This window comes from Colletes gigas, unplaced genomic scaffold, assembly GCF_013123115.1.
Source record: "Colletes gigas isolate AHSC1104 unplaced genomic scaffold, ASM1312311v1 Colletes_gigas_Sc00059, whole genome shotgun sequence".
NCBI classification, from domain to species: Eukaryota; Metazoa; Arthropoda; class Insecta; order Hymenoptera; family Colletidae; genus Colletes; species Colletes gigas.
The window spans coordinates 595,452-623,148 of NW_025106688.1; the positions used below are offsets into that span (position 1 = coordinate 595,452).

General features: G+C 34.7%; 2 protein-coding genes across 2 annotated transcripts; one reads left to right on the forward strand and one right to left on the reverse strand.

Moving 5' to 3' along the window:
- Positions 1-25,611, forward strand: LOC122403526 (sodium channel protein Nach-like). Its single transcript, XM_043407082.1, has 10 exons — positions 1-191; positions 1,411-1,617; positions 3,352-3,517; positions 4,274-4,425; positions 12,334-12,445; positions 12,508-12,814; positions 19,379-19,429; positions 19,592-19,784; positions 25,157-25,263; positions 25,340-25,611. Exons 1-10 carry the CDS (start codon positions 1-3, stop codon positions 25,471-25,473), a joined length of 1,620 nt encoding a protein of 539 aa, XP_043263017.1. The 3' UTR covers positions 25,474-25,611.
- Positions 25,504-27,697, reverse strand: LOC122403524 (caspase-8). Its single transcript, XM_043407079.1, has 6 exons — positions 26,998-27,697; positions 26,640-26,893; positions 26,355-26,547; positions 26,151-26,276; positions 25,951-26,082; positions 25,504-25,852 (listed from the first exon to the last, which is right to left on the reverse strand). The coding sequence occupies exons 1-6, from the start codon at positions 27,551-27,553 to the stop codon at positions 25,641-25,643; spliced, it is 1,473 nt and encodes a 490-aa protein (XP_043263014.1). The 5' UTR covers positions 27,554-27,697; the 3' UTR covers positions 25,504-25,640.

Here is a 27,697-nt window from a genome sequence, read left to right on the forward strand (position 1 = left end):
ATGGATTCGAATCTCTTGTCGCTGAGGAGGAACACGGAACGCAAAAAGAAAATATTATGTAAAGAAATATTGGGGAAAATAGTGCGAAAATGTTTCACCACTTTAAAGAAAAAGACTATGAATTTTTGCCTCGAAACTGGACTACACGGTTACAAATATATTGCCGAGACTCACCGTTCTACCCCAGTCAGGTAAACGCGCCAATTTTATAAATGTTCACGCACACGGAAAAATATACACATCTTAAAAGGCGTTTTGCTGCACGGTGCTGTAATTTTAATACTTATACAGGGTGTTCGGCCACCCATGGGAAAAAATTTCAATGGGAGAATTTAGAGGACAAAATAGGACGAAAATCAAGAATACCAATTTGTTGATGGAGGCTTCGTTAAAAAATTATTAACGGTCAAAGTTACGCCTGTAGATAGGCAACCTGCGTACAGATGCGTACACTAGCGTCTTACATGCGTAACTAGTTATTAACAAAATTAAATTACAAAATTTTAAATCATTCTGACAAAATTATTTTCGATTGCGGGGGTTAATTGTAATCATTTTTGGTCAATAGACATACCCTCGAAATCGTAACCATTTTTGAGAAAAAAAATTCATTACCGAACATATAATTTCAGGCCAGAAATATCATAACTTCTGAACGGATTGAAAGATTTTAACGTTTCGAAATGCAAATAACGCGTATTTTAGTGAAGAATATGTAGAAATTCTAACAATATTGAAAAAGTTGTTCCTTGACCACGTAAAGTTAGAAAAACCCCATAAAAATGGTTCAATTTTTAAACGGCCATAACTCCTACAGTAGTGAATATGTTTCAATGAAACTTTTTTCTGGAGTAGAGCTCATAGATAAAAGTATTAGACAACTTCTCTATATGGCGTCAAACAAAATTATTAAAAATCAAAAACAAATTTTTAAGGAAAATCGACAGGGGATAGGTGCTTAAATTTTTCGGCGAAAAAAAAATTTCAAATCGTCCTGGAAAAATTATTTTTGGTTGCGGAGATCAATTACAATCATTTTTGGTGAATACACATACCCCCAAAATCCTATCCACTTTCAAGAAAAAAATTCAGTACGGGCGAAACTTTAAACGTTAATCACTTTGTAACGAAGCCTCCATCAATAAATTGTTATTCTTGATTTTCATCCTATTTTAGCCTCTAGAATCCCCCATTAAAATTTTTCCCAGGAGTGGCCGAACACCCTGTATTTCTACCACTGTATGTCGAAGAAAAAAACAAAATTATTTTCTTGACAGTTGTATTTTTACGAATTCCGTAGACGCGCCGTATATTTATTCACTATTTCGATCGCGTGACTTCAGTAGAAAAACAATTTAAATCGAACCTGTAATCTGATTGAATCGCGCGATTTTTTATTAATTTCCATAGGATCGCGTGGGCAGTAATAGTAATTACATTTCTGTGCATCGCACTTGTAATAATAAAATTCACATTTGATTTTTATACCGAGCACCAAGTTTCCACGGTCATCGAATCGACCCACCACGGAATATGGAACTATCCGTTTCCGGCAGTGACTCTGTGCAATATTAATCGTATGTCCGTCAGATTGACGCGGAAATTGGCTGAAAAATTGTAAGTTTTTCTTATATCACGTCTCGTATCGCGTGAGCAGAATATTAATCACTGTTGAACCTTGATAATTGCTCATTTTATACCGGTTGCCTCAGCTAAAAAAGGCCACCTAAATATCTCCTTTATTTTTAATGGCATAACAAATATTTATGGTGTAATTTAAATGATATCGGAAGAGGAATACCATACAAGACAAATTTTTTGGTAATTATTTAGAAGTTTGCCCTCCTCACCGATTTTCGTGACCTTGAAATATGTTGCCAAGGTCATCATTCTGAACAACTTTCCCCTATACATGTTACCGGCGCTCGGCCTTAGTTTCCGAAATTTTCGTAAAAAACTGTAGTTATACTTATGTCACCAGTATACCCTGTATTCCGGGAAAAATGGAGACTGAATGGTGATTGAAAGAGTGATTGAAGTGGTTTGAGGTTATATTTTGTGGGAGGGAGGGGGGGGGGGAGGATCCTTCTCAAATATAATATACAATTCATTGTAGTGTTACATATCATTCATGTATGGGATCGAAACGTTTGGTAGCTTGGGCGTTGGCCCGATGATCTAGCGCGCAACCCCTCCGGACGGGGTTGACTCATGCCGTATGTGAGCACCCGGCCCAATTTTCATTACCTCATATGGTAATACGCCACCATTGTACAGAGCAATTGCGAGTATATAAGGGCCGCGTTTTCTTACTCGACGAGCTCAATTTTTCTAAAACTCTCAACACATCGTTACTTTGACACTCGAGGCAAGATCGGGCTATAATCCCCATCAAGCAACGCACCTACCTTAGAAGTTTTATTAGTGAGTGTTCATTAGACTAATCGAGAAGTAGCTCCCGCAAACGCGCAAACCGACATAGAACTTTCGCTGTCAAGGCAGCCTAGCACTAGGACTAGTTCTGTTAATTGACCATTGTACTTGAGCATCGACTAGAATATATTCAAGTAGTTATCCTCACTTGCATTATTCACTTAATACAACCCTGAACCCTATTAACAGTAAGATTAGGGGTATCTCACGAACCCGGTACACCTTCACCGCTCGAGGTGTACCATTACGACAGAACAAGATCCTAAAACATCCTAAAAACCTACGTGGCTCCCAGGGTATAAAGCCCCTGGTTCGTCCACTCCTTCTAGCGGCTCCCAGGGTATACATAGAGCCCCTGGTTCGTCCGGAACTCCTTCCTCTTTCCTAACCATACCTAAAACCACCAGTCGAGTACTGCCCTCGACCGAATCCAGGATCTCGCGCTCTAACAACTCTAACTAACTCTAAAAAACTCTAACAACTTATCGGAATCATTACACAAAGTTAAAAATTCATATAATTTCATTCTGAGTGAATTTCTTAGCACTATAACGACTTTAACAATACCGATACTCGTGAGTTTGTCAACAGCTAGCCTATGCCGAAATGAAGTGTACTCGTAATCTAAGTTTAACTAAAGATTTTTGCAAATATGTATCTCAAAAACTAAGGCCGAGCGGCGGTAACATGTATAGGGAAAAGTTGTTCAGAATGATGACCTTGACAACATATTTCAAGGTCACGAAAATCGGTGAGATGGGCAAACTTCTAAATAATTACCAATTTTTTTTTGTATTCCACCTACGATACCATTTAAATATATTTTTGAAATAATTACCTACTCGTGATTGTTCTTATAATTTTTCCGTTTCTTTTTTTATATCGTTTGTTTAACAAATCGCATTAAAATTGTCGCAGAAAGCTCCCGCCAGACATATCGAAAGAATTTATTTTTCAAGAGCTGAGATTGTTGAACGAGTTATTGTATCCTGGGAACTACCAAGGAAACATTCAAAACAATCTCTCGCGATTGCAAAGTATCCTCGACAGGAACGATTTGTCGATTCCAACGGCGATTAATTCCGTACGTACGAAATTATAACTACCGTGTCACGTTCAGCGTTGTGACGGACACCGGTGACCGCAATCGCGTGCGTATACGTGATTTTGGCAACCAGCCGTCATCGGCCACTGCACGACCTAAAATCAAATTTTTTTTATCGTTGAAAATCCATAAGATCTTAGTTATTGATTCTCATACAGGGTGTTCGGCCACCCCTGGGAAAAATTTTAATAGGAGATCCCAGAAGCCAAAATAAGACGAAAATCATGAATACCAATTTGTTGATTGAGGCTTCGTTAAAAAGTTATTAACGTTTAAAGTTGCATCTGTAGAACGGTAATCTGCGAACAGTTGCGTGCATGCGATTGCGGTTCTCACTCAACATGAGAAACTCTGCTTACTGACGTATCGACAGCCTTACAGTTTTGTGAGTGAGAACAACTATCACGCGTACGCAGCTGTTCGCAAATTGCCGCTCCATTGGCGGAACTTTAAATGCTAATCACTTTTTAACAAAGCGTCAATCAACAAATAGGTATTCTTGATTTTCGTCTTATTTAACCCTCTAGAATCTACCATTAAAATTTTTTCCAGGGGTGGCTGAACACCCAGTATGTATCTATAAACTAACAAGGAAGGTTCACGGTAATTAAAAAAAAATTTTGATATTATACACAAATGTAGTTCAGGTGACCCTATTAATGGAACAATTTCTTTTTGTAACGATAAATGATTTTACACAGCACAAGAAATCGAGGGAATAAAACTGGATTTTAGGTGACGGAGCCTTGCGAAAATTTTCTGGCGGCCTGTACAGTGAAATCTATTGCCCAGAATTGCAGCGTTCTGTTCGGGATGAGTTACACCCGCGAAGGAATATGCTGCAGTTATAATTACATCACAGTCAAGCAAATCACCGAAAATAATCAGTACAATTTATGTCTATACGTTTGTTATGTATCAATTTACACAGGCTTTTTCAAAATTAATCGACCAACCCATAGCTTTTGCACCCTTTGTACTCCAAGACTTTTTTTCGATCAAAATTTCACTATTTAGCTTGTGCTATACTAAAAGAGTCATATCTATAATAAAATCAATTGAAAATTTTCAATTTTTATACGTCGCTGTTAACATAATGAAAAGCAAAGCAATACAATGTAAGCAGAGATCAGCAATATTTACGTTTACGTTCACTACCACGACCGGTCAAGTGACCGTTTTTAAAATCTCGTTTAGAATTTCTAACATACAGTGTTATTTTAGCACAATTAAACTTTACGACTTTTCTTATAGTATACTTACAATGAATTTTTCAATACTCATTTCTATTCTTATTGTTTGTTTTCTGAGAAAAATATGTAGTCTAAATGTATAAATTTATTCACAGAATGTTTGCGTAATTACCAGCCAGCATTTTTTCGTAAATAATTGCTTTCAAGGGCGTTCTATTTTCTATTTGATGAAAATTAAAAAATTTCAAAGCCGAATAAGCATGGTAAAAGTGCCCCCAAACCAAACTGAACGGGGTTAATACCACTCGGTAGGTGGTTCGAAGAAAACCCTTTTCACAAAGTTTCAACCCGGTATCTCTACTACAGGGGTAATTACGGGGTGAAAATCATTTTTTGGTTTATCCTTAATATCTCCCGTTCTGCTAAATTAAGCATTATGAAAAAAATCAAGGTTATTCTACCGACTGATGTACATATTCGAGAATTTTTTCAGAATTTTTGGATGCAAATTCGATTTTTAAAAAATTCGAAAATATTTTAACCGTCGATTTTTTGTAGAAGTTATCATGTGACCACATTTGTTTTTATACAGTATAAAGCTCACAAAAGAATTAGTAATCTCTAATTTTTTCAGATTTTTCGAAGGGGTGGAACGTAGTCAAAAAAATAAAAAACGATTAAAAAATGACGAAAAGTCTTTATATTGTCTTAATTACTTACGTGACCATGTTCATATTTTTACAGCTATAGCGTAATATTATGACTATTAATGCGTAATTTTTTCAGATTTTTTGGAAAAGTGCGTTATTGTTAAAAAATTATGAATTCATATTTCCTAATTTTTCATACGGAAAAAGGCTGCACATGCTTTTAAAACAGATATAATTAAAATATATTTGTTTACATACTTTGTTAACTGGTCGCTATATGTAGTTTCAAATATGTACGCGTGGTACTGGACTCCTGTTGATTAGAACCGCTATGGCGGGGAGCGGTGCCGCGCGGCGCGATTTTGGTACAGCATCCGCATGTGTATAACATATAAAATTAATATTATATTATATATAATATATATTATGTACATGAAGTTTTTTAAATATTCCATAAATATTTTTGCTTTAATTAAAATAAATAATCTAAACAAGGTTTACCTGCTATTATTTTTATTGGCAGCATTAATAACTTGGTTTGTTCTTCAATCTTCATCGCTGTCATCATTTATTACAGGATTTACTTTTTCACTTTCAAATAATTTACTCAGTATTTCTGCAGGTTTTATTATTTTTGAAGCATATCTGGCATGCGATAGATAATAAATTATCGCAGCTATATGGGAGCAGCATCCAATTGTCCTGTTACCACTTGCACATTCACAGAAATATCGTCTAATTCCCGAGTAGCCCGTTGAATTTGATGTGTAGTCTATGTAGCACTTGTACAGTTTTTTATTAATATGTCGTGATTGCACTTTGAACTGAACTATATTTTCGTTTTGTTTTAGATAACAAAGATTTATTTCGTTTTACTCATTCATTATTTCGGCAAGATAGGATATTGCTTGGGAAAATTGATACGATCCTGTCAAAAATATTTTCAAATCTTGTTCGGTCATTTCTGGGAAGTCGAGTAAATCGTTTATTGTTATTTTCTTGAATGCAGCTTTTCGTCTGTTTAAGTTTCGCGATTGTACTTCCATACCTAGTGAATTTTCTTCGTCCTTCCTTTCTGAAAATCTTCTTAATATTTCTTCAGTGCACCCTACATCGGAATGTAATCTTTTGCCAAACATATTTTGCAGGAAACAGGCAATGCGGCAGTATGATTTGACTGCTGGAAGTAATTTATTATCCAGTTGGTGATGCAGCAGGCGATATTTCTGCCCTATTATGCCATGGATAGCTTCAACGACCCAACGCACTTTTGTGACTAATCTTGAATAATTAGCTTCTGCAGTGGTTAGTTGATGCCACTTCCCTTTCAGAGCTGGCATTAGTACTCTGAAGCCTTCCTCTTCTAGCCGTGTCTTCACGTCCCGGAAACCTCGATCGACAATGCATATATCTCCTTTCTTCATTAATGATTGTAGACCATTCCTATCTTCCATGGCAATCTTCATGATCTCGGCGTCATTTTGCGTGGCGTAGAATGGTCCTAATATCTCAACAATATATCCACTTGTTGTGCAAATTGTGAACGGTTTGCACAGCGGCATCTTTTTCTGTCCCGATCATGTCTTTTAATTGTATGAGATTTTCCCAAGTTAATCCGGTTAAAACCTGAAGGCGTTCATCCGACAACGTAAAATCACCTATTTTATTCTGAAGGGTTGAATCACAATTTGCCGAAAGATAATCGAAATAATTTTTTATTTCATCAACGTCAATTAGTGCGGAATTCGAATGGATTCGTAAATTCATCATATCTTCTCGATACAAACGCTTTTTTATTAAATGGGTAGAACAACACCGATTACCTTTTGGTATATATATTCGCCTTGAGATAAACACCTGTTTCCTCGTTTCATGTGGTACATTGATGACGTTTGTCGCAGCGCCACATATGAAGCAATATTTATGTGTTGCAATAACCCTCGGGAATGGCATTTCAATGCATTCAGTTTCTCCTGTTGTATTGCCTGCATGAGTAACATATGTCGGATCTTCTCTTGATGAAACTGATAGATCAGATGGGGATGAAGTATTATTCGAGGTATTCGTTTCTTCATGTAAAGATGGATGTTGAGGAGATTCTTGAAATGACGGAACTTCAGAAGACGGTTGATAGTGAGAAGTACTAGGAACTGCTGTATCTTGTTCTTCGGGGGACACATTTCTTGTTCTTCGATATATGATCATTCGACATTTATTGCACAGTACGTCACCAACAACAACTACTTTTCCTAATATTTGTGACCACTGATTAGCTTCGGTTGTTGTATTACTTTTCTTCTTTCGGCTGCATAATTTAAACAATGCAGCATTGCATTTAATACATCGTATATGCTTCGTATTCATGTTGCTGTTTTTGTATATATTTAAACGTTAATATAATACACTGTCACTAACACACTTTCACATATAATAATGTATATAATATACTATAAAGTTAATTTAATACACTGCCACTAACACACTTTCACATATAATAATGTATATAATATATTATAATTATATAAATCTATGAGGAACGGCACAGGACTTACCCCAAAACCGTCAAAGGCAAAACTTCTAACATATACATATATAAATATGCGTTGTAACCACGCTGTGTGCGTCTATGTGCTTTTTAATATAATAAAGTGTTATATTTATAATATTATTTGAATTAGTCTCATCCTCATCTTCCTATTTATCAGTACATAACATTATTCAGATTCAGACAAAATGGTGGCAATGTCGCGCATGCTTTACCAAAATGATCAGCGCGTCGCGCTGCGCGGCGCCGCGCCATAGCGGTTCTAATCAACAGGAGTCCAGTACCACACGTACATATTTGAAACTACATATAGCGACCAGTTAACAAAGTATATAAACAAATATATTTTAATTACATCTATTTTAAAAGCATGTGTGGCCTTTTTCCGTATGAAAAATTAGGAAATATGAATTCATAATTTTTTAACAATAACCCACTTTTCCAAAAAGTCTGAAAAAATTACGCATCAATAGTCACAATATTACGTTATAGCTGCAAAAATATGAACATGGTCACGTAAGTAATTAAGACAATATAAAGCTTTTTCGCCATTTTTTAATCATTTTTTAATTTTTTTACTACGTTCCACCCATTCGAAAAATCTGAAAAAATTAGAGATTACTAATTCTTTTGAGAGCTTTATACAGTATGAAAACAAATGTGGTCACTTGATAACTTCTACAAAAAATCGACGGTTAAAATATTTTCGAATTTTTTAAAAATCGAATTTGCATCCAAAAATTCTGAAAAAATTCTCGAATATGTACATCAGTCGATAGAATAACCATGATTTTTTTCATAATGCTTAATTGAGCAGAACTGGAGATATTAAGGATAAACCAAAAAATGATTTTCACCCCGTAATTACCCCTGTAGTAGAGATACCGGGTTGAAACTTTGTGAAAAGGGTTTTCTTCGAACCACCTACCGAGTGGTATTAACCCCGTTCAGTTTGGTTTGGGGGCACTTTTACCATGCTTATTCGGCTAGACCCTTTGTCAATTTTCTGTGTGAAGTTAAAATGCACATTCAAAGGAAAATTATTCAATATTTTTGTAGAGATTTTTAAAATGCATGTTTTAAGAACAAATATTCGACATAAAAGAGAAAGGTATCTTACGAATACAACTTTTTGTACATATGTTGCAAAAATGATAAGTACGTTGCCTCGTAGAGAAAAGAAATGGTTATACATGAAGTGATGGTAGGTTTAGTGTTAATACCTGCAGAAATGATCAAAACTCCATTAAAAAATGGCCAATTGCGTGATTTTCTCCTATATGTATAATCACCCAGCACATTTATTTGTGTTCGATTTATAACTAGACTGCGGATGTTTATGTCAATAAAATATGTCAAAATAGGAATATACAAAATATACTCAAAATATGTTCAAATAATTCTATTATTTAGACATAATAATAGTCAGTTGTAATTTAAATTACAATATGCTACGAGTATTTTTTCAATATTGTCAAGGGTTAGTTGATGATGTTTATCGCTTAAAGTTAATTTATAGGCTGAGAATGAACGCTCAACATCACAAGATGTAATTGGAGCATATTTGAATTTGCTGAAGTAGCATGCTTTAATTGTTTTAGGTTCTTTAACAATCTGACCTTGTAAAATTTCACTAATTTTTACTATTGTTTCGTAACCGGGATTTCTTGCTAAAACTGCATTCCATTTTGTTATAATTTTCTCTCCGCAAATTTCAGGAAGGCTCCTAAAATTTCGATCTACAATATTCGCCACTAATTCCATCGATTCACTTAAAGGCATTCCAATAGTTTCTAATTTTGTTATATTGTCAGGCAAAGTTTGAAAATGTATTTTGATAAATATTAAATTCTGAATTAGCGATTCATTTTGATTCATTTCTTCCAAATGCGTAGCATAAAATATTGCTACCTGAATCCACGTCCCACACCTTGTTAAAATTGGTTCAGGTGGTAATGGAAGATTTCCTAAATTTCTCCGATAACTTTCGACACGAAGTGATGCTTCGACAAATACTTTTTTAATAGAAGATACAAAATTATTTACAAGTGTAAAGTACTGACGTACTTCTTGTGCAACTCTACGTAAACCATGAATCACGCACGTTAGATACACCATATTTGGATAAAACACCTTTAAATGTTTTCCAGCTTTTATCATACAGGGTGCTCAACCAACCCTGGAAAAAATTTTAATGGGAGATTCTAGAGGCCAAAATAAGACAAAAACCAAGAATATCAATTTCTTGACTGAGGCTTCGTTAAAAAGTTATTAACGTTTAAAGTTGCGCCTGTAAATAGGCAACCTGTGTGCAGCTGCGTGCGCTAACGTCTTACTAGTAACTAGTTATTAACCAAATTAAATTACAAAATTTTAAATCATTCTGAAAAAATTATTTTCGGTTGCTGGGGTCAATTACAATCATTTTTGGTCAATAGACATACCCTCGAAATCCTAACCATCTTAAGGCCAGAAATGTCACTCGAAAATTTCACGTGTATCTTTAAAACATCATAACTCCTGAACGAATTGAACGATTTTAATGTTTCGAAATGCAAATAATGCGTATTTTAGTGAAGAATATGTAGAAATATTCATACCCATAAAAATGGTCCTATTTTCAAACGGCCATAACTCCTACAGTAATGAATATATTTCAATGAAACTTTTTCTGAAATAGAGCATATGGGTACCTACAAAAATGTCTTAAACAACTTTTCTGTATAGCACCAACCAAATATATTAAAAATGAAAAATAAATTTTTAAGAAAAATCGACAGGTAGGTGCCTAAATTTTTCGGCGAAAAAAGAAATTTCAAATCGTCCTGGAAAAATTATTTTCCAGGACGTCAATTACAACCATTTTTGGTCAATAGATATACCCCCGAAATGCTACTTACTTTTGAGAAAAAAATTCAGTACGGGCGGAACTTTAAACGTTAATAACTTTTTAACGAACCCTCCATCAACAAATTGATATTCTTGATTTTCGTCCTATTTTAACCTCTAGAACCCCCATTAAAATTTTTCCCAGGAGTGGCCGAACACCCTGTATACACAGCTGCATTGGTCACCAACAACAATATTCTATCGTACACAAAGGTTGAGTTAGTAAACTGAAATAAATATTCGGAAGCCCATATAAGCATTAATTTTATAAAAAGAAGTGCAATAAATATATATAACATATTCAGTATATTTCGACATATGTTTTTATAAAAGATATGTGGCACGCATATGGCCGCATGATGGCGCTTTACGTTAGAGTACTGTGGTGGATAGGTTCGTGCTGGGAGAGTCTTCAGATATATGAAGTTCAATTCTGTTGTGGTGTTAACTGAAGCCTTTATTTACGTACAATGCCATTTCTACCTTTGTCGTGGCGTCGAAAAGAACTGGGCCCTAAAAACCCTTGGGCCGAAAGAAAGGGGGTGCTCCAACTTAAATCTAATACTACCAACTAGTAACTTAGGTTTTACTTAAACTAACTAAAACTAACTAGAAACTAACTAAAACTAGGGACTTAACTAGATGGCACTTGCTACGCCTGCGACGTTAGCCGCCACAGTACTATGGTTACTAGGATCAACCAAGGAACACGAATTCTTTAACTCTAACCAGTATAATCAACAATTTATTTCGAATACAGAGTTTCGGCGTACACCGAAGAGAAATTGTACAAAACGTGGCTCTACGATGGCTTCTACATGCAGTTGTAGCATTTGTTTTCTCCTACGACCAACAGGAGGGTCTGTCGGTAATGTAGGGCTCTGGTCCGCCACAGTACTGGTCGACCGTAGGGGAACCTCCTGAGTGAAGCTCGCCACACGATTGCGGGGAATTCTCGTGCTTATGTATTTCAATCGAATAAAACATCTCTTCTTCGCTACCTCTGTAATTTCGCTCTATGATGTATTAGACCCGAATAAATTACATTTTATATTCTATCAGACCACAAGATATATAAAATATATGCCATATGCAAAATAAAAAATATATTTTTAAATATCTCTAGTGACGAAACAAACTTCTATTGAGGTTTCACTCTTTTATCTATTTCCTAGGAATATATCCATTTGCATAAACATCCACAGTCTAACAATAACTAAAAGTGGGTCGAATTTTTAGTTTGGCGAAACTCAAATCCGAAACTTTGCGAAGTGTCGAAACCCTCGAAATCTAAAAACGTTCTTCTTGTGTTTTTAAAAATTACCATTTGTGTCAGTAGTATGGTTGAAACCATAACATTGTTTGTTTTCATAGAAGATCGGTCAATCCATTTTTTGAATATAATTAAACGAAACTTAAATGTTTCGAGTTTGTCGACGGATTCAAAGTTTCGAGTGTTCCACTCTTAACAATAACGAATTTCTTTACTCTTTTTTAATTTGTTCGTTTATTCCGAAGACGGGAACCAGTTAGATCGGCTTCTTGCGGATACAAAAGTGGACTCGGCGTTATAATTAATTTGAAGCCGGACGATTACCATTCCAGTATCCTGGGATCCGTAGGAGTAAAGGTAATTCTTCCCTGTGTAAATCTTCGAAAGGAAATTTAATAACGCTATGGAATTTACGACAGGTCATGTTACACGATCCGTACACTTATCCAGATTTTGATGCACCCGCTAAATTAATAGGCATCGATAAATATTCCTTTTTGACCGTAAAACCGGAAAAAACCTACTCGACGTCCAACGTTAAATCGTTACCATTGTCTAGAAGACCTTACATATTTAGCGACGAATCAGCTGCAATTAAAGGGTTCAGAAATAGAGAAAGAAACTTCGTCACCGCGAAATATTCCTTTGAAAACTGCATGACGCAATGCCGAGCCACTGTAATAAAGACAAAATGCGGATGTATCCCGTATTATTATCCACAGAATGGTCAGTCTTTAATAAGTATATATTTAAAGCAATAATAATTCCCTTAAACTGTGATATAAAAGTTTTTCTATTATTAAAGTAAATCTATGTACATGTATAACTAAGGTGGACCTTAGTTACTTTTGGTCAAAAATTTTTTTTAGAATTTTGATCGTGCGGCCCCTCCAATTTGTTCCATTTTGGGAAAAAATAATTTCTACAAAAAATCATGTCTATTGAATAACAGAAAAACGTGCCACAACGGCTTTGTTTATGCAAAAAAATTACATTTCAATAAAGATGAGAAAATACCGATTTTATCACCTTATTTGATTAGTACGGGTCTATTTAGACAAAAATCTGTATAATTATAATGTATTGTGTCAGAAAAAAGTTACTTATTAAAAATTAAAAGAATTTGTTTAAACAATAAATGGAATATTTAGTGTCGCATTATTTCGTATGAAAATAATACAATCTCAGAGAACATAAAAATACAAGTTTTCAATCATTTTGTTTATGTTTAATTTAGTTGTTAGGATGACTAATCCTCAGTGACAGTCGTTTATTTTATCTTAAACTTTGATTACTGAGTTTATACTCGGTTTATAAACTTAAAATTAGCTTGCATGTAAAGGAAAGAGGTACAAGACACTAGAAATGACTTTACAAATATTCATATTTATTAAAAATTTTGACTTAGTGTTTTTTTGTCTATATTAGGGTAACGCTATTTATATCCTGTTTCAATTTACAGGATATCCTGTTTTTCTTTTTTGTCTTTTATAATACAGTTTGTATATTCTTTCATTAGTTTAACAGCTCGTTCCGTTACATCGTTGATCACTTGTAAATTGTGAACAATTTGTATCGCCTCATTATAATTATCATCTGTTTCTCATAACGCTGTGTATTTACGTCTGTAAAAATATGTATTTATTTAAAACCAAGAAAAAAAATGTAAACATTTGGGTAGAAATGAAATTATCAATAGTAACATTTGTATAATGTTTTACGTCTTTTATATGGACAAGTAATTTCTTTAAATTTTGCTGACATTCGTTCTCAAGGGCTCAAACCATTTTTTCTTCATTTCTGCAGAAATATCCGAGTGAAAAGAAGGTAATGCTATATTCTCTGGTGACAAATACCATAAGTGATTGCAATATTTTTGAAGTGTTGCATTACTTATTGCTTCATCTATGTATTTATATTGATATAAATTATTTAAAAATTCTATGTCTAATCGTGGCACAAATCCAAGCTAAAATGTATAAAACCAAAAAAATACAAATACTTTGAATTGCTAGTTTCTCCTCATTACTTAAGAAATATTCATTTCGAAAAATATATATTTTTAAGCAATGGCAAAATGCCCTAAGCATTTTAAATTTGATACCCGTAAGTGGAATTCCGCCCAGAAAAATTATCATTAGTTCGATGAGCTCTTTATAGTCGACTCTATAGATAAATGTTATAATTAAATAACATTTTTATTAAAAAATAACAACTTCTTCAAGCGACATTTTAAAATAGACTTACAGATAAGATTGCAGTAAAATTACTGAAATTCCTAAACTTTATGTCAATTGAGGCACCCTTTCCAATTGCCCTATTGACTTCCCTTTTTGCAAAAATTATTTTTTTATCAAGTTGAACAACCCCAGAGGGTCGCACATAAAAATTCCAATAATCAAAAATAAGACCCACCCTAATGTACAGTTGCGGACAGAATTATGTGGGCAGGTAAAGGAAATAAGTATAAATTAAATTTAACCACAGTAGTATAACTATTATGCACTTAAGTTTTATATATTATATATCATCATGGTACATAGATTATTTAACGTATAATTGAAATTAATATTTATATTTGTGTTGAAATAAGGTATACTTAACGAAAATGTTGGTTAAATAAGTGGATAGATAATAAAATATACAAAAATATAAAATTAATATGTAGTATCATCACCCTTTGTTGCAATAATTGCTTTTAAACATCGTGGAATGCTATTTAGCAGATTTTCAATGGAATTTTTATCAATATTTTCAAACGCCGATCGTAAATATTTAAAACAATTATTCTTGTTCTGCCGTTTTTCTAATCGCACGTTTGTATTCAGTACGCTCCATAAGTTTTCGATTAAATTCAAATCCGGACTTTGTGTCGACCATTCCAATAATTCAATATTCGAATCTTCAAAAATTTGTTTGTTTTACTTTCAACTGCGGGCCTCGGGTCGTTGCCCTATTGCAAAATAAATTCTTCTTCGAGTCTCATTTTCGTAACTGTCTCTACTAAATTTTCATTTATTATTTCAATATACTTGTTCGCATTCGTTGTTCCGTCAATCTGAACCAAATTGCCGACTCCATTCCACGAAAGACACCCCCACAACATTAACGATCCTCCACCAAATTTAACAGTTGATGTATTAATACAAAATGGCTTTTTGTAGACTTCGTTTCTTTTTCTCCATACATGATTCTTCTTCTATATTTAATTGCTGCAGTTTATATTTCTAATCATCACTCTACATTATTTTCCTCTAGAATGATACTGGTATATGTATACATATACAGGGTGTTTGGCTACCCTTGGGAAAAATTTTAATGCGAGATACTAGAGGTCAAAATAAGATTAAAATCAAGAATATCAATTTCTTGACTGAAGCTTCATTAAAAAGTTATTAAAAAATTAAATTAAAAAATTACAAAACATACTAAAAAAATTACATTTTGTTATAGGGGTCAATTACAAGCACTTTGGTGAATAGACATACACACACTTTCGAGAAAAAAATTCTTTACCAAAAATCTAATGTAAGGCCAGAAATGTTTCTCTGCATGTGAATCTTTAAAATAACTCGTGTACGGATTGGAGGATTTTAATTTTTCAAAACCAACGCGCATGTTGGTGAAGAATACGTAGGAATTCTAACAATATTGAAAAAGTTGTTCCTTGACACTGTAAAGTGAGAAAAACCCCCTAAAACTGGTTCAATTTTCAAACGGCCATAGCTCCTACAATAGTAAAGGTATCTCATTAAAATTTTTTTCTGAAACTGGGTGCATATAAAAAAGTATTAGACAACTTTCCTTTAGAGTGTCAAACAAAATTAAAAATGAAAAATAAATTTTTAAGAAAAACCGACAGGGGTGCCTAAATTTTTCGGCGAAAAAACAATTTCAAATCGTTCTGGATAAATTATGTTCGGTTGCGGGGGTCAATTACAATAATTTTTGGTGAATAGACCTACCCTTGAAATCCTACCCACTTTCTATAAAAAAATTCAGTACGGGTGCAACTTTAAACGTTAATAACTTTTTAACGAAGCCTTCATCAACAAATTGGTATTTTTTATTTTCGTCTGTTTTTGGCCTCTAGAATCTTCCATTAAAATTTTCGTCAGGGGTGGCCGAACACCCTGCATATTTTTTAGTAAAAGCTAAACGTTTTTTCACGTTGATGGTGTTAATGTGTGGGTTACGTTTACATTTGTAGTATCTTAAACCCGCCTCCTGGAACCTTCGTCATACTATTTTAAATGACTCACTTAATTTAACATTTCACCAATATTTCGCGCTGTAATTCTTGAATTTTATCGACATTTACGTGTAATTTGACGATCTTCTCCCGCGGTGGTACAACGTTTACGTCCGCTGCCTTTTAAATTTTCAACAACATTATGTAGTAAATATTTTTTGAAAACTTTGTCGACCGCACTTTTAGAAAAACTGTACTGTTTGGCTACTATACCTACAGTAACTTAATTTATTTTGACAGTTCGCAATAATCAAATTATGAATTTGATTTGAAAATTCTTTTCTTACTGACATTCTGCTGTTTACTTAGATCTTTTTTATGCAAAGCTTACGCATCAACCAAATAGTTCATTTGAGACTACTGCGTGAGAGTGAAAAGAATATCTCGCACTTGTTTACATTTTTCGCGTTGTAATAACATCTTGAATGAGTGCCCACTTATTTTTATCCCTCGACAATCTACCAACGTTTTCATTAAGTATACTTTATCTTAACGCAAATTTAAATATTAATTTCAATTATTCGCTAAATAATCTATGTTCCATAAAAATATATAATGTATAAAACTTAAGTGCATAATAGTTATACTACTTTGATTCAATTTAATTCATACCCATTTTCCCTTCCTACCCACTTAATTTTTACGCAACTGTATGTTTACATACTAACTACAGTGCCGAACATATACTTACGAACACTTGTTAAGGTTAGATTCTGTTGTTAGTAAATAAAACATAGGAAAGGTATAAATTAATTGGTACTACGTTTCTTAATGACATACATATAATTTAAAAAATACATGATAACTATTAATTAACTTAAATTATTGGAATTGGGTGAAAAAGCAGTACACTTTGTAAGTAAAAATGAAACTTTATTCTGCGGTTTGAAAGGACGTCTTTACTCTGTTAAAACTGAACAAGAAGTGAAGCGACGCTCAGATCCCCTAAAAGAAAATCTGGCGTCCACTTAAAAAGGAAAGAAACCATTGCCTGCATCATGTTTATTTCCCTGGCCCTCGACGACAAAACAGACCCAGGCCCCTAGGCCCAATGGTGCCAATACGGTCTTCGTATGCAGACAATGGACAGTGTTTCTCACTGTTAGATTCAGTTTTGTAATGATTATTTATTAATAATCCAACATAAATTTTAAACGAGATAACAATAATTAGAGTCTTTCTTGCGTTCCGTCTTACGGACATATACTTACGAACAATATATTATCGATGTCATAACATTGTTTTTAATAGTAAAATTAGATTAAATATTGCATTAACTTATATTAATTCAAGTATTTTGTTGTTTTGCCATTTGCTTTAATGACTGCTGCACAATCTCTTTGCATAGATTGCATTAAACGAATGCATCGATCAATGGGAATCAAATTCCATGAACCTTCTATTACTTTATATAATTCATTAGCATTTTTTGGCTTTTTATGTCTTATTCCCTTATCAACATCGTTCCAAAGCATTTCAATTGGATTTAAATCCGTACTTTGTACCGGCCATTTCAAAACATTAATTTTTTCTCATCCAAAAATTGTTTTACAATTTTTCCCGTATGTTTTGGATCATTATCAGCCTGATAAATCCAATCTACTGGTAATTTATAGTCAGCAAATGGCAATAAAATGTTCTTAACAATGTTTAAATAAACAAAACGATCCATCGTTTCTTCGATACGACAGATAGAACCTGTACCATTAATGGTCATACAACCACAAACAAATACGGATCCACCACCTCTTTTAACAGTTGATTTGGTACACTTTGTATTAAATTCCTCTTCGATTCTTTTCAGATATCAATGGTTTGTGCCGTGCCATTCTACCCATTAGATTAAATTCACATAAAAGTCGTTGCACAGTTCGAACACTGATTTAATTAACCAGATGTAGAGATATTTCATTATGAATAACGACAGCGGTCTTAAAACGGTCGGCCTCAGAAAGTCGATGTATCAAACGATCTGTTCGTCTGTTGGATTTACGAAATTTTGGTTTACAGGGAATATTTTCTGCAGTTTTTCGAAGATTAATATGTTGCATGGCTTTATACCAAGCTCCAAGAGATATGTCTAATTGTTGAGAAATATTTCGATACGTTAGTCCTTGTTTATTAAGAAGCTGTACTAGCGTACTAGCTGTACTAGCTGTACACGCGTATTGTGTAGCGTCGTTGTTCTGGCATTATATTTTCACCCAAACTCATGATTAACGTTTCAAATCTAGTATACGCTCCGTCTAATCACACGGACAAACTAGCAAAAACTGCCTCCGAGATCAACAAATTCAAAACAAATGCATACATTGTAATAGCATTCGTAAGTATGTGTTCGCCACCACTGTCGAGGAGTTAAGACAAAGTGTTATTCACCGTCGATAATAACAAAGTTATGTAAGAGATACAACAGAAAATAATAGTATCTACCTCAACATATAATAAAAATAGAACGATTTAAGTAATAAAGCTTTTTATAACAAAATAACAACAATGAAAGTGTAATTATTAGCATATTCGCAAGTATACAGAGTGTATGGCCACCCCTGGAAAAATTTTAATGAGAGTTTCTAGCGGCCAGAATAAGACGAAAATCAAGAATACCAATTTGTTAATTGAGATTTCTTTAAAAAGTTATTAGCGTTTAAAGTTCCTCTACTTACCGACTCAACGACAGCCTTACAGTTTTCTGAGTGAGAATCATTATCGCGTGAACGCAGCTGTTCGCAGATTGCCGTTCTACAGGTGGAACTTTAAACGTTAATAACTTTTTAAAGAAATCTCAATTAACAAATTGGTATTTTTGATTTTCGTCTTATTTTAACCTCCAGAATCTCCCATTAAAATTTTTCCCAGCGGTGGCCGAACACCCTGTATGTCCGCCACTGTAGGTGTGTGAGCTAAAACAATGCGATTCTTCGTTTTCTAATTCAGATTGGTAGTCCTGTCATAAAACGATTGATCTATTACAATATGTGAATCTTTTCTCATTATCCTCCGTACTAAAATTTTTAATAAAATACATTCCGACACAGGTACTAGAATATGCAATCTAAGGGACGTTGAGTGTATGGAAACGTACAAATGTAAGTGCAGAAACGCGAGAAGCGTAAACGTATAACAAAGAATATATGTATGTATATCGTACCATACATATTACACAATTATAAATGCGGAACGTTATATCAATCTAATTAACGTTCCAAACGAGCATCATGGATTGCAAAATAATTAAATTTAATTTCCAGACTGGTTCGAAACATCTTGGCCAGGAACGGACATGTCGCCTAGAAATTTACCATATATAGATGTGAACACCAAGTTGACGCCTTGCGGTTGTAGACCAGATTGTGATTTTTATCGATTTTCCATGGAAAATTCGATGGGAAACCTTGATAAACACTTTTCTGACAACGGCTATAAATATACAAATAACACCAGGTAATTTCTATATAATATAACAATAATAATCCGTTAACCCTTGTATTCCTTTTCATAATTTTGTATATTATTTATAAAATATCACAAAACTACCATGGTTCCCTATTAAGTTATATTTCTACGTTTAATTCTGGTATAGAAATTAAATTTAAATAGTTATTTTATTTTTTGTGAGAAAAAGTAAGGAAAAAATATTCTTTCTACACAATATCTCATTCTATATGTATAAGTGAATCAGATGAATAAAAAAAAAGTAAGCAAAGAAAATACTTTGCTATACGTATACATATAGGTTGTTCGGGGGTGATTCTGCAGACCAAAATAAAACTTTATATTAAAAGAATAAAATATTCCGATAGTGGCTTTGCCTTAAAGTTATTAACGATTAAACATCCGCCTGAATCCCAAGCCTCTCTATGGGGCTGTCTAGTGACAGCAGACGATAAATTTATCATGTAGTAACGTACTTACCGACGTATCCGACAACATTATATACGTGTTTGCCTTAATCCTTGCAATACTTGGAGTGATTCCGGATCATAAAGCATCAGAGCAGCTAGTTCACACTGTATTTTACTTTCCACGCATGAATAAACACTTGCACAAATATCGATTGGAATCGTAAACAGTAAGATGACAGACGAGGTATACGAGTAGACCCTTCACCTTATAGAGTTTCGTAACCCAATTTGACTGCCATACCGTCCTGAAAATTCGGAGGTGATTTTAGCGTCCTTTTCTTATGGATGGCGGTCAGTTGAGAAATTATTCACTAAATTAGTATTGGTGAGCTACAGCTGTAGTGTGTACGTAAATACATGTGAATTGACTATGGAACGGATTAAAGAACGCAATTTTCAAACGACCATAACACCTACAATAGTGAATATTGTTGATGAGGTCAGGATACGAAATAATAAACTTAGACACAATTAACGAACAAGATAGAAATTTATATACATGCAAATATAGCTGTACAGAAGTGTTTCGTTTGACATGTAACGACGTAATGCAACGATCGCTCGACGCAACGAAACATTCGCGACGAGCTCGAACATTTACAGCTCGAATATTCTCAGCGGGCGATGACTGGACACCTATATCCAGTGCCTGAGAAGAATGCTCGTCCATTTTTCTAACACTTCCCCTCGAAGGTACTGGACTACTGGATTTCTTCCGTAACATCCCAGTCAATCCCAGGTGACTAACACAGCCCTCGTGCTTCGATTTGCTGAGCGTCTTGATCAGCACGTCGCGTCGGCTGGCATGTTCTCAGAATAGAATATTCATCACATGCTGGTGATGAATATCCACCAGCCCTGAATCATCAGCCTCGCGAACGAAATGATGCTGGATATCTATGTGCTTGGTCCGAGTGTGAAAAACTGAATTACCTGCAAGTCTCTGGGCTCCAAAATTATCATTAGACAATTTGATAACGTTCACGCTCTCGCCGAGCTCGCGTAGAAAACGGCGAAAATAGACAGCCTCCTTGGTTGCCTCGCTGAGTGCCATATACTCAGCTTCGGTTGAAGATAAAGCCACGGTCCGCTGCTTCTTCGAATCCCGCGTTATGCACCCGCCATTCATAATAAATACCCGGTAAATGATCTCCTGTCATCGGTGCACCCAGCCCAATCCGCATCGACGAATCCTTCTATCGGCCGTTCGTCGCGCCGGTAGGTGATGCCCAGATCTGCTGTTCCTCGTAGATACCGTAGAACCAGCTTCGCTGCCATCCAGTGAGTCCTTTCAAAACACTCGTTGAACTAGCTCAGCAAACTCGCTGCATGGGCCACGTCCGGCCGCGTTGCTACAGAAAGATACAACAAAGCTCCGACTAACTCACGATAAGACGGCTTCGGTCCATCGGATGGGGCCCAGACTTCCGTTCTCGTCAACTTTGTACCCACGTCGAGGGGGATCGAAACCGAATTCACGTTCTCCATCCCGAAACGTCGCAAGATATCGCGAATATAGGTCTTCTGGATCAGCCTGATACCGTGGTTTCTCTCGAAATCTATACCTAGGCACCGTTTAAGGTCACCAAGTTCCTTCGTCTGAAAACTTTTATCCAACTCGATCCTAAAGTTAGTAACTTTAGTCAGATTCCGAGACATGATAAGAATATCATCAACGTATACAATGATCATCAGCAGATCGTCTCTGTCGCCCTTCAAATAAAGATACGGATCTCCTTTTAAAGGGATAGCTCCAAGTTTTCGGAACTCCTTATCCAACCGCTTGTTCCAGGCGCGTCCGGCCTGCTTAAGTCCGTATAAGGCTTTCCTCAGGCGACACACCTTATCACCGCTCATCAGTCTCTTCAGGTTGGTCCTCGCATCGTTCGACGTTGGCTCCCCCCTGAGAATGTATCGAAGAGTGTCTTCGACCTTCTCCGGAGCAGATTCCATGAAGATTTCCTCTTCTAATATACCGTTCAGGTATGCAGTGGTCATGTCGTACTGCCTGATGTGCATTCCTCTGCGGGTCGTCAGAGCAATCGCCAAGCGAAACGTTCCCAGACGCGCTACGGGAGCGTACGTCTCGTGAAAATCTCTTCCCGACTGCTGGGAAAAACCTCTCGCAACAATCCTAACAGCCGTTTTTCCAGGGCTCCGCTGATCCCGAACTTGTTTCGAAGCACGAAACAACTCCCAACGACGATGCGTCCCTTCGACCTATCCATAATCTCCCGGGTTTTGTTACGTAAAATAGACTTTAGCTCACTCGCCATGGCTTCCATCCATTCGTCCAACTCTGGACTCGACAACGCTTCTGTTAACGGAACCTCCGTCAAGAATACCTCTTCGACCATCGCCTCTTCAACCATTGACTTCGATTCGACCATCTGAAATACTCTACGTTTTCGACGCCGGTAGCAGTAGAGTCGACCACTTCCTCTTCTATCGTCGCATTACGTCGTTACATGTCAAACGGAACACTTCTGTACCGCCATATTTGCATTTATATAAATTTCTATCTTGTTCGTTAATTGTGTTTAAGTTTATTACTTCGTATCCTGACCTCATCAACAGGTTATGAGCCCAGAAAACGCGAAAGTACACGGAAAATAAATTTCTTAGATACGCGTAGCTCGGAAAGTGCGGTTCGTGTTTTTCCCCTTTTATTTCCCATTTTTTCCTCGAGAGAACGTTCAAGATGAATACGGGCAGTGCAGTGCGTCTTGAGCAACTCAATAAAGACAATTATGATACCTGGAGGATCTAAATGCGGGCGGTTTTAATAAAAAACGACGCCTGGGGTTACGTAAGCGGCGATTTTGCGAAGCCTGCAACCGATGCCGCCGCGACCGGTTGGATTCAAGGGGATTTGAAAGCGCAATCGGACATCATATTGTCGATAAGCCCGTCGGAAATCAAGACAGTGAAGTCGTGCACGACAGCACAAGAAATCTGGTTGAAGTTGGAAGACACTCATCAATCGAAAGCAGCTTTATTAAATCGTCTAATTTCACACAGAATGGGGGACGGTGATGAAGCGCGTAGAAGCACGCAAGAGTTTCTAGACATCGTTGATAAGTTAGCTGACATGGGCATGAGGATAATTTCAGATTTGTTAACGGTAATGCTCCTTCGAAGCTTGCCCGATAGTTTCGAAAACTTTCGGTACGTGATTGTGTCGTGAGACGATCTCCCATCGCCTGAATCGTTACGTATAAAAATATTGGAGTACGAATCGCACAAGGGAGGCCGAAGTATTCCTAATCAAAATGCAATGGTGGCCGGGAAATCCGCAAACAAGAAAAACAATTACAATTGGAAAAGGGAACCTCAGCCTTAAAATCCAAAGGGTAAAGTGAAGTGTTTTAGGTGCCACAAGTGCGGACATTTTGCGAGGGACTGTGACGCGAAAGGGAAAGATCGACCCGTGAATCAGACTGTTAGACGCACCGAGGACGTGAGTTTGTACGACGTGTCGGGTGCGGGAGGACGCAACTAGATTTTTCAGACGTGTGAACGGTCGTATGGGGGCGATTGGTGTATCGACAGTGGGTGTACATCCCATATTTGTAACGATGCCCGTGCGTTTACGAAAGCTGCCGCGTGCAGGCGCGGACGCATAAATATAGAACAAATAATAGAACATTCACAGCTCAAATATTCTCAGCAGGCGATAACTGGACACCTATCCAGTGCCTGAGAAATAAGCTCGTCCATTTTTCTAACAAATAAATTTCAATGAAACTTTTTTCTGGAGTAGAGCTCATGGGTACCTACAAAAAAGTATTAGACAACTTCTCTAACGGCGTCAAACAAAATTACTAAAAATCAAACACGAATTTTTAAGGAAAATCGACTGGAGGTAGGTGCCTTTCGGCGAAATTGAAAAGTTTCAAATCACTCTGGAAAAATTATTTTCGATTGCAGGGGTCAATTGCAATCATTTTTGGTGAATACACATACCTCCGAATTCCTACGTACTTTCGAGAAAAAAATTCTTTACCGAAAATATAATGTGTGGCCAGGACTGTTTGTGTAATTCCATTTTCTGTCTCACTTCCTCTATGTTCATTTGTGTAACCTGTTGGTAATGTTGCGAATGACACGAAAATGGTAATGAGGCGTTAGAACCCCAAAGAAATGGACATATTAGGTGAAAGGTCTATTCGTATATACCTCGACTGTGGTCTAACGGTTATAATTCTTTAAAAAGATGGTAGCATTCAATTTTATACGTTTGCAACTGAACAATTTTCAAAATTCTTTAAGATACGTTTAAATATCGCTAAAGGCTACAACATATTCAAAGTTGAACATAATTTGAAAACTTACTCCAAAAGGCGTCCAATTTTGTGTGGACACCTGATCCCCATTAGCAACCTTTTACTTATTATGCTTTGTTTAAAACAATAACAGAGATAATATGTTCTACAAAAGTTACCACTATTATACTTCAAAATCCATACATATATTACTTATTGTGTAATACATTTATTTATAAGAAAATTAACACACAAGCTAGGGCTTGATCATTTGAATACAACGGACGGTTGATGGATTCTAATTGGATAAGATTACGTTAAGGTATTATTAACAACACGAAATTCAAAATAAAAATGTATGGATTCACGTAGTGATTTTAATAAAATTAACTTTTCCAAATTAATTTTTAAACAAGCAGAGATAATATAAAAACTCGTAAACCCAGTGCAATAATAGCATTTGAAATCTTTGTTAACAATATTTTACTTTGACAAAGATTCTCATTAGAACTTACTGTGTATCTATAATCTTATAATTAATTATATAATTTTTTAAAATTTCCGTATGCATAATTATAAATCTGCACTTTTAATATTATTGCAACAATCGTTTAATAAATATAAAATACTAAAAATATTTTTTTAGCGAAGGTACAATATGGAGAAATCAGAGCGTAATACATATATTTTTTGGCGATCTAGTATCCATTCAATTTCGTCGTGACGTACGCTACAATTGGCGTCATATATTTGGTAAGACAAAATATTTCATAAAATAAGTAAATAATTTCTAATAAACACAAATTAATATGAATAATAATTGTTTTAGCAACATTTGGTGGTCTTCTAGGACTATTCGCTGGCTTTAGCCTTATGTCTATTCTTGAATTTATTTATTTTTTTATTATTACTGTTATAAAAGACGCATATATCAACCGAAGTAATACAAAAAATACAAACTAAATAAACTACTAATAACAATAAATTAGAACAATAAAAAAATATAACGTGGATGCATGTGTAAGTACTTACATGCACGCCTACACGCTTTTCTTAAATTAGGTCATTTATGTTGCCAATATAAAGTACAGGATAACCTTATTGTCATATATAAACATTATATTGCTATTTTACCACTTATTCGTTCGATATTCCGGTAACTGAAAATCTGTAAGCAGTCTACATGACCGCAGTTCAGGTAACTGTGCAATAGAATTTGTTCCATTTAAATTTCCCCGCTTTTGCGTGACAGACTGAATTATCTTTCTGACAGCGGACAAAAAAGTCATTTTATATCCTCCATTTTGTAAAACATTACAAAACTCTTGTATAAACCATGATCCTAAAACGCAAATAAATTTATAGCAAAAACAGTCAATATTGTAATTCAAATTCTAACATTTGACGTATACAATAATCTATACTATTGTTAATTATTACCTTCCGCTTTATGACGTACAGATACAAAACCTTGCATTGTTGCTACGAATATGCAAAAGTTTTGATATGCTAAAATATTTGAAACATTGTAATTACTAGGACCGTCTATAGTTAAGGCATCATTTGCTTGACCTGCAACAAAGTAGTAACATTACATAAAAATTGTCAACATAATAATATAAAATTAAAATATTTCTCACCTATTGCTTGTCCCTGACAAGCTTGTACAATAACGATTTTAATAACATCTTTTAATTTTTCACAGCAAATTTGATTTTCTATTGTCTCGATATAAACTTCTTTCCCATCAGCACTAATTATACCACCTGAAATATAAATAAATTTCACATCTTAACATTTATAGTTGTAGTAAAGATAAACACTAATGATTTACTATGTTTTACCTTTACACCCATGACTTAAAATACATACAAAGATGCAGTCATAATCAATACCAAATTCTTCTGGAATATTTTTCAACTTTTTAAGTATTTCATCTTCTTTGAGGTTTTTGAATACTTTAACAGTAAAACCAAAGCCATTAAAAGTTTCTGATAACATAACACAATCGGCCAAAGTCCCAAATCGAGTTTCAAACTGAAACAAAAGTGTATACATATATGTATACAATACTCAACAATTTCATAACATGCATATAATTAATAGGCACTAAATACAAAGCCCTATACCTTTTGACCTAAAAAAAACATTTGACTTATAATAATACAAAGTCCTTTTTTTATCTTTTTTACATCGTCTACTTCAATTTGTATTTCTTCTTTTATGGAGAATATTTGTAATTGAGATGTACTTTTAAAATTTGCATTTTGTGTATCCAACATGTTCTGATAATCTTCATAGTTTTTAAGATCTTCATAAATAAGTTCTAAATCGTCAAACTTTTTCAAATGTTTCAGTAAGTTTCCAAGGCTTACTTCGCCATCTAAAAAATTAATATTACATAAAATAATAATATGATAGGTCAAAATAGAACACAGGGTAAATTATAAAAAGTAAAGTAGTGTGAAAAAATTAAGATTAACAAACCCAAACAAACTGAAATATATTTACGTTGCATCCAATATAACATATGTAATTCAAGATAATCTGTATCTTTAAGATTTTCTTCATATTCGATTAAATCATTTCTAACACACCTCAATAATGACTGTATTCTGTCTTCTGTAAGTGATTCACACAGTAAGTACAAACATTTTACAACTCGTTTCAAATATCGTGAACAAGATCCATTCTTTGGTAAATAAAATAATTCCAAATCATTATACGAAATTCCTAATTTCCGTATAATCTGCCGATTTTGTATAATACATATTGCTTCCAATAATTTATTTTCCCAATTATTTGGATGGCTATCTATGAATTCTGCAAGTATATACGAACGATGCACCTTAAACCTTTGTAACAAATTATAAATTTGTTGAAAACCACATGTATAATTATCTATTATTAAGAATAAAATAGACATTTTTTCATCAATATCAAGGTCATCTTCTATTTTCTGTAAAATATTTTTGTTCAATCTCTTTCCATTTGCATCAATATGTACTGTAATACATGGTGCTGCATCACTATATAAACTCATTGTTAACTTTATTTGTTATAAATATATTTTTCATGAATCCTAAAACCAGAAAGCAACAAAAAGAGTACTTATTACTACATTGATGTACATAACATAAACTTTATTTGTTCTAAAAAATGTCTTGATATATGAATTTATATGTCA